This window comes from Haplochromis burtoni, unplaced genomic scaffold (assembly GCF_018398535.1).
Source record: "Haplochromis burtoni strain Fernald_Lab_line unplaced genomic scaffold, NCSU_Asbu1 Contig_6, whole genome shotgun sequence".
Lineage (NCBI taxonomy): Eukaryota > Metazoa > Chordata > Actinopteri > Cichliformes > Cichlidae > Haplochromis > Haplochromis burtoni.
In genome coordinates, this window is record NW_024582367.1 from 2,601,771 (window position 1) to 2,610,485 (window position 8,715).

The 8,715-nt window shown below is 37.9% G+C and overlaps 1 protein-coding gene across 3 annotated transcripts in view; it reads left to right on the forward strand.

Annotated features, from left to right (window-relative positions):
• Window positions 1–8,715, forward strand: part of ormdl3 (ORMDL sphingolipid biosynthesis regulator 3) — a 35,604-nt gene that overhangs the window by 8,746 nt on the left and 18,143 nt on the right. Inside the window, exon 4 of one of the 3 annotated variants that reach the window (XM_014335693.2) lies at window positions 3,263–6,812. The exons of the other annotated variants lie outside the window; for them this stretch is intronic. Within the exon in view, the coding sequence (XP_014191179.1) occupies window positions 3,263–3,356 (94 nt within the window). The 3' untranslated portion in view covers window positions 3,357–6,812. Of the gene's footprint in view, window positions 1–3,262; window positions 6,813–8,715 lie in introns of those variants that run through there. 3 annotated transcript variants of the gene reach the window in all.

The window sequence follows — 8,715 nt, forward strand, 5'->3', positions numbered from 1 at the left end:
CCCCCCCCCCAGTCGTGACATTTATCACAATTACCTGTATGTGTTTTAGCATAAATTTGCATAAAGGCCTTCTGTGTTGTTATGCTACAAAAAATAAGAGGCGCTTAAGATGAACAAAACTATATGAAAATTAGCATTATTTTAAAAGGTCAGTTACCTTAAAGCAAAAACAAAGCCGTATCGGGACTAACTCGTTTAAGATGACAGACACAGTAAATGGCTTTTTAATTATTGTAAGGAGGACAAATGTCAGGCAACAGGCAGAGGTTTAGGAAAATCAGTGCAAGTGTTACAATAAAAACATAGTGCTAAAACTACAGTGAGGGTAATTCCTCTACATTTTTTATTGCAGTTAGTTTTCTAGTTTCTAGGTCTAGTTTTTCTTTTAGTTAACTAAAATCTTTTTTGACCTATTTTTAGCGTTTAGTTTTAGTTTTAGTTAACTATAATAACTTTTCCTGAAGTCTGAAAAACTTTCCACTTATCCAGTTCTGTATTGCAGGGAGCCTGTCCCAGCTGTCATAGGGAATGAGACAGCACACCACCATGCTTCCCAGTCTGAAAGCTGTGGCTCTCAAGTATTGCTTTACTTTTAAGGGCTTGATGATAATAATGAATCTATTCTAAAATGTTTGTCTCAGGATGCTTTGGCTCATCTTGCTATTTTCATATTCTTTTTACACTCCATTTGAGGCCAAAGAGACCAGTGCATAGGGCAAATGTGAATGTGTGACCCAGAGTTTATGCAAAAAAAAAAAAGTTATTATGTTCTGGGCTATGCAGTTAAAATCTGGGCCATATATTATGTGCACAGTGTACCAAATAATAAAATACGTATAAAGAATTCTGCAGTTAAAAACACAAAGTAAAAACAAATATGCTACAGTAAGTACACCTGAAAAAAGCCAGTCTGTATTTCTACAGTAGAGGGCAGCAAATAGCTGCCATTGACCTTAATATGAAGAGACGTTCTGCCTCTATAAATAGAAAAACCTCAAGGCGGAGATTATTGGTCTTTCTCTCTTTTTGTCAAGAGGTTTTCTCTTCTCTGTTCATTCACTTATTTACGCTGATTTACAGTGTCATAGAAATGTAACGACTTCTTTCTTCTCATCGCTCTCCTCGAAAAGGTGTTAAATTTGTCTGACAGTTAACACTTAATCCAAGCTAACATTTGTCACTTTGTATGGACGCGTGAACGTAAATTATAAAAAATATTTGTTAGCACAGGAAGTAAAGGATGTAGATATCTGCCATGTTAAACATACGCAGCGTGAAGTAAAAATATCGGAGCTGTTTATTTATAGTGTCAACATTTATTTGATCCTTTTGTTTCATGTTGGGAATTCAATACCTTGTAGTTCCAGTCAATGAATATCAGAGTTTGTCTTATTTTGGGATTTACTACACAACACTGTACTGCACTGTATATGCTCATAAAGTCAGAGGAGTCATGTCTCACAGGGTGAAAGTTATCATACTGAATCACTGATTAACTCTGATAAAGATATATTCTTACAGTTTGAACCTTTATTGCTCAACCAAGTCATAAAATGACTATATTGATATTAGTTACTTGTCCAAGTTACTACCACTCTAACCCTTTTAAGATTGTTTAATTGAAATAAAAACAATCATTAAACTTTGCAATATTTTTATTTGTAATATTTATTTACATAAATTCCATTTTTCCCCTACCATCTCAAAACTGGCCACTGAGATTTACCGAGGGCAGTAAATTAAAACTACTTCCGCCTCAACCAACTACAACAGAAAAGTGCTGCTCACATGTAAATGTAACAATTTAGAATATCACTCATTTGAAGCTTATTTAGTTAATGAATGATGTTACCTTTAATATATTTATATAATATATTTTGATGACAGAAACCACATTTCTGCAGAATGAGAAATCTTACTTTTAACATATTTTATTGTTATTTTGAACATTTTATTTGTTTTTATTATTTTAGAAGTACCGCTAATTAACGTGAATTAAGATTTTTAATAACTGAATATATTTAGAGGATGCAAGACTCAAAGATATAATGTTAAGATTTGATGTAAAGTAAAAAAAAAGTATTTTCAGTTGTGAAAAATGTGTAGAAAAACACATCTCTTATGAAAGTGCACTCATCCTCCTTAGCACTTCTGACTCCTAGAACCAACAGATTTGAAATTTTCTGTAATCTATTCTGAAATAAGTTGTGTTTTGACAGCCCTTTACACAGAATGAAACACACAAAACAGTTTTTATGTCTCGTTGCATAAGAGACGAGCTAATATTTGTGTACCTGGTGGGAACATTATGTGTCTATTTAACATTTTCACAACCTCAAAACAATTCGTATCAATTTTGTATCAAAACTAAACTTAAATATGTTTGTTTAATCTTTAAACAGTAGCTAGGTCTGATCTAGACGTATGATAAAGTTTTCCTTTTGAAATTTACTGTAACCTGATTTTAGATTTGACAGTATTTACTATTTAGAGATCTTTTAAACCTGCTATCATCAGAAAATTAAACATTCACTTTTCAAGCAGGTTGAAGGAGACATATTTTTAAAAATCGTGATTGGCTGACCAGATTTAACCGAGAAAATGTGATCTGTGGATGTCAGGTGGTGGGCAGTGATTACCTTATGATTACTTATGTGTCTCATGCCCGTTTTCTCGCACTGCTGCAGAAATGTAAATGAATATGTCTGAAACATCTATGAAACCCAATGACCCTCTGATCTTGTATGCATGTTTAATTTCCCCTATTTTATGTTAACTCACAACTTCAAAAATAAGTTTTTGCTCATCCCACAGAGGCAGCATGTCTGCCTTTTTCTTTGGAGGAAAACAAAGTCACATGACTGCCAAACAACCAACAACCTCATTAAGTATGGAGGACCTCCCGACCAGAAATGCAGTGCGCCCATCAAGCCCTCTGCAACCGAGGGGGCACGTGTCTCCTCAAATTGAACATTTTGAAATATGCATGCTCCATGTTGTGAGACTCCCACTGCGTGCGCTTGGTTTTCCTGTGGATGTGACAGTGCTGGGTCTCATAAAACACAATGCACTCGAGATTCATTTCTCAGCTGCCCTGCTGTGACCTTGACAAGCTTCCACCAGATAATAATGTGTTGATCAAGGGTGTTGAGAGTTTCATGTCATAGGGAAGAAGGATGTCTTGATGTGCGGAAGTGGTTAACTATAAATAGAATCAAACAACAACTGGATCAATTAATTATGAGCTCTGGATTCCCCGCAGGGTCTTTGAGAAAGCCAAGGACGGGACGGACAACAGGAGACGACTTCCCTGTAAACACTGCCCTGCTGCCATTGAAATGCACCGTGGGGTTTAAAGAGTTTGCCCCTAGACTTTCTTAAGCTCTCTCTACAGTTTAATGACTGCTCTGTCAAACTCTATAAAACATCACATTCATAGTGAACAAAAACTATTTATGTTTATTTTCTCTTACCTGAAAAAAGCGATTTGAATATGAAGTCCAGTAATGAGCTGGTGGGGTTAGTCGCCATTGTATCATATGACAAAAACAGGAGTTTGGACGTTCTTCCTGCACCTCTGTGGGTTTTCTGCAGGTACTCCAGCTTGTTCACTCAGTCCAAAGAAATGCATGCTAGGTTAATTATAACCTGTGTTAACCTGTTAACCTATGTTAGTACTAGGATGGACTGGCAGTCCATGGTGTACCACACCACTCTGCCTGTGTCAGCTGGAATAAGCTCCATGGGAACCTAGTATGAGAGACACTTGAGCAAAAATGGATGGATGATATAATTAACACATTCTGCTTTCCAAAGTTGTTAACAACATTTAGAGAGACCCCATCCTTCTTAAAATATCTATGCATGCATCTATCCTCTGGTGCTTATCTAGGTTCAGATTGTGGGGACAGCAGTTTAAGTAGTGACCCAGACTCTTTCAGGTCATTTTCCCAGCTCTTCAGGGGGGAATCTGAAGGTGTTCACAATCCAGTCTTTCCAGTTTACCAACAGAAACAAAATTCTCAACCTATTGCTATGGGAGAGGCCCGCCACCCTTCAGTGGAAGCTCAGTTTCACCACCTGTATCTCATTCTTTCACGCAAGAGGATAAAAAACTGCAACTTCAGCGGTGGAGGCATTCCAGCATGAGTCAGAGTCTAGTCATGATGTGGCTGTGGGCTGTCAGGAGACATTCTACATCTCTACACTAAAAGTGGGATTGTTGTGACATTTGATTTTGCTGCAGGAAGCTTTGTTGTTCGAGTTTCAACACCATCCAGTTTTGAAGCGAGTTGTTACTGGAAGCCTCTGTAGCATTAAAGCTGCTCGACACTTATTTGAATACGAGTACATGAAAGTTAAATAAAAAGTCAATGAATGATGTATTAATTTGTCAATTATTACTTTTCTGATTGAATAACCAGGTGGTTCTTACTCCTATAATCCCATATTGTTAAAGCTGCTGGTATGTCAAGACGTCCTTCTGCTTTCACTCCCAAGTCATCGATCTTTAAGATGACCAAGCACCTTTGGGTAACTAAATGTATCCAGCAATTAAAAGCAAACCCCCCCCCAAAAAAAAAATCACTGGGAAAAAAGTGAAACTGAGTGCTATTGTCCCCTGGCTGATAATTATTTCTTGTGCGTGAAGGCAATGATGCAATGTCCATAATAGTGAGATGCATCTGAAAACACAGCATTATGTGAAGCCCCCAAAAAGAATATGCTGGAAAAGCACAAATCTGTGTATAACTGATATAAATGTCAATAAACAACTAAGATGTCCAACTATTTATTTTTTATGTAACTAGATCATCATTTTTAAAGTACAATAATTAAAAAAACAACAACAACTATTGCATATTTTAACAAAAAGCCCTTAAAAAGTCTTAAATGTAATTAGGTGCAGGAACACTGGGGGATATGCTTAATCAGATGAGCCTGGATGAGCCCCATAAACAGGATATTTCTATCCATGTTAACACACTCACTGATCTAAATCTGACTCTTGGCTGGTTATAAATTCCTCTTGTCTGTCTTCCCGCTCATAACAAAAAAATGAAAATGAATAAACTTGTAATAAAGAACCTCGAAACAAAAGTGTTTAACTCAAGTCTGAAATCCACTTTTGTGCCTTTATAGACGAGGGCGTCCGCAGTGACGCCTTCAGATGACGAATAGTTTTTGAGCATGAGCTGTCTGGCTTATGTGGCAACTCATAAAGCCTTACCCAGATCTATCACATGTACTATGAATATTCATAAACTGTTCTTGTTTTACATTATTAACATACTCATTCCACCCAATAATAAGATTTATGATGGCTTTGTGACACTCAGAGTTTAAAACCAGCAGTGGAAAATTTGCTGGTCACCATGGTAATGCCACATATATTAAGAAAATGCTCCAGAAATGCTGCAATAAATAAAACACATCACGGCTTAAGAGACTGCTCTAATTAGATTTAACTTCACTGCAATTTAGCGCTGCACTGCTGGGTATTAAGCCATGACTAAATCTGAACACCCCTAATTAATTACCTAGGGCTTACTGAGCATCTTGTGCTTGCTTTGTATTTTTGTTTTGTTTAGTTTTATTTTGCCTTTTCAAGGACGGTCAGCTGTATTGTTCTCCCTCAGTCTATGTCTGCGGCTGTGTTCGCTTCTGTCGTGTTGTTATTCTCACATTTTGTGGAGTAAAGAGAAAACATGGAAGGGTGAGCTAACTGAGGAGGAGACAGGAGGGGAACAGTGTTTGTGGGTCACTCAAAACCACGTGACTGAAGGCATTTTCAGGTCTGAGCAGAATTCATTAAGACCAACAAAAATAGAAAAAGCAACAAAACAGCCTTTTTTAATAGTGGACATAAAGAACATAACTCTATAAAATAAAAATACAGATTGCAGGAATCCCTCCTCAGCTGTGTTATTGTGGATAACTGCTACACAAACACACAAGCCCGGTTGAGCAATTTAAGTTAATACAACCAAGCTGTGAAAGCTACAATAAGGTTGATGTCTGCACCGGCAGATTACCAGCTACCGTGTTAACATAATGAGAAAACTAGATGCATTTGCGGTATTGTTTAATAGAAAAAATGTCCTTACACTTGCACTGTATGGTGTTTTTAGGAGGCACCAAACCTTACTCTGCCTGTAGTAAAATAAACTACAGATTCCTGTTAGCAGCATGTAGAATAAATAACAATAAAAAGCAAAGAAATAGCAAACAATACAACCAAATCTAAAAATACACTATTCAAATGTACATGTTTTATACAGAAGTGCTCTCTTTGAAGACTACCACAGTGCTATTGTCCAAATACTTGTAAATCTAACCATATCCAAGCCTGATTATTGCATCTGCAACTAAATATCTTCAAACATCTTTTCAGACAAATTTAGATTAAAGTAGCAGCAGGACTATAGAAATTCTCCCCCTAGAATTTCATTTCATTTCATTTCTGACTCAAGGACTACAAACTGGAACGTGTGTCATAAAAGCACTTGAGCCCACACCCTGCGCTCTCATCACGAGTACCTTCTGAAGGATAATTTCATCTGCTATACCACAATTGCATTACTGAGCATGCAAAAAGCTGAAAGCTGCCTCTGAAGGCCTATGTTCAGGCTGAAAGCATTTCGAATGTATTAGTAAGACAAATCACACTTAGTTCGAACGTACTGTCTCTTTCAGGGACCTGTTTCCACTTGTCTATAGATTCTTTTTAATCTTCCTAAGTGGTCCAGGTTGTGTCCCTGTAGGATCAGAACAAGAGAAAGAGAAAACTTGTTGTGCAGCTTTCGGATTACTCCGCTACGGAGCCCCCCAGGGGACATGGGAGAAAAAAAAATTAGGGAGGAAAAAAAAAAAATTAGGGAGGAAAAAAAAAATAAGACGGACTTTTGCGAGATCTCGCAAAAGTATTGCGAGCGCTCGCAAAAGTATTGCGAGATCTCGCAAAAGTATTGCGAGCGCTCGCAAAAGTATTGCGAGATCTCGCAATAAGTATTGCGAGCGCTCGCAAAAGTATTGCGAGATCTCGCAAAAGTTTTAGCCGCATTCTTCGGAGGCCGCCAGCTCGAAGCCGACCGGGAGGTCGAGGCACGATGTGCCGGGAAAGCGGTGTTCCTCCCGGCTGTAGTAGGTCTCGACTTCCCGTTAGCTTCGAGCTAGTGGCCGCCAGCTCGAAGCCGACCGGGAGGTCGAGGCACGATGTGCCGGGAAAGCGGTGTTCCTCCCGGCTGTAGTAGGTCTCGACCTCCCGTTAGCTTCGAGCTAGTGGGTGTCAGATCTCCAAAAACCTCGGAGCTCTTTTGCAAATATGTGATGTCTTGTAAACCGAGCAGGTATCTGACGTTTACACAACTACATTCACGCCTCAAAATATCTTAAAAGTGTATTTTGTGACCCAGAAAGAGTAATATTACAACTAAGTAGCTGCCGCCATTGTTGGAGTTTTGCGAGATCTCGCAATACTTTTGCGAGCGCTCGCAATACTTTTGCGAGATCTCGCAAAAGTCCGTCTTAATTTTTTTTTTCCTCCCTAATTTTTTTTTTTCCTCCCCAATTTTTTTTTCTCCCATGTCCCCTGGGGGGCTCCGTACTCCGCTGCCCCGCTGCATGTACACATATTATTATAGAACTGTAGTCTTATTTATCCTCAGGTTGTTGCTGTATTTTCAGATCAGATCACAAAGCTGTTCCCCAGCTAATGGCATTCAGCCATGTCAACATGCACCTGCCTAAATATGAATGTATGTGTAGTTCAAAGGGGAATGCAAAGATAAAAGCAGCATCTTGAACGCGGCCCACTTTGACGGTTAGCATTAATGAACGACTAGCATTTTTATTATATAGAATCGTGTTGCCTGCCTTTGATCACCACTCTGCACTGGATGATTTATACTTGAAAGGTTTTTACTGCAGCTATCCCCTCACAGCTTTATCATATCTTATCCCTGCACTGAATTTCAGTGCATAATCAGATGGGTGGAATTAATGTTTTTGAAGACTAGACAAGACATGACTGTAAGTCACTTAACTTAAATCGTTGTTGATAATTTGCTATTAATCCGAGCAGTCATTTGGTGTGGAAGCATCATCTCTCTTTTGCTTTTAGTGATGACAAAAGTTTAAAGCTTCACCCTCTTCATTTAAGGGTTATGCTGAATATTAATAATTTAATCTGTGCTGAGCCACACGAGCTTTCTGTCCATTCCTCGAATAAATGGATCCGGACAAATCAGCAGCTTTATCTATAGAGTACGTTTTGTGCATCATTATCAAGTCCCATTGTTAGCTGCTGCCAGAGAGCATTAGATGGGATGGTTCTGTATGAACTTTGGATAGTTGGCTTTCCTAAAAATACACATTTTAAAATGTTACTGAAATTTGAAATACATATTATTTTGTAAAATATGTTTTGCTATATCAGGGATATTCAATTAAAATTTAAGGACATCCAGTTATAGAACATTTCCTCCATCAAAGGTCCAGAATACATTATAATTCAATGCAATCTATTTTGAAGTATCATCCTTCACTGCATGAACCTCTTCTAAGGTCTTTCTTTTTCCCTCCTGCCTTCATTTTTTTCTCTTTTGAGTGTGGCAGCTTCATTTACAACATCCTTTGTCCAGTATATCTACTATTCCTCCTCTGCACATGTACAAATCATCTCTTTTTTTTTTTTTTTTTTTTTTTTTTTAGAAA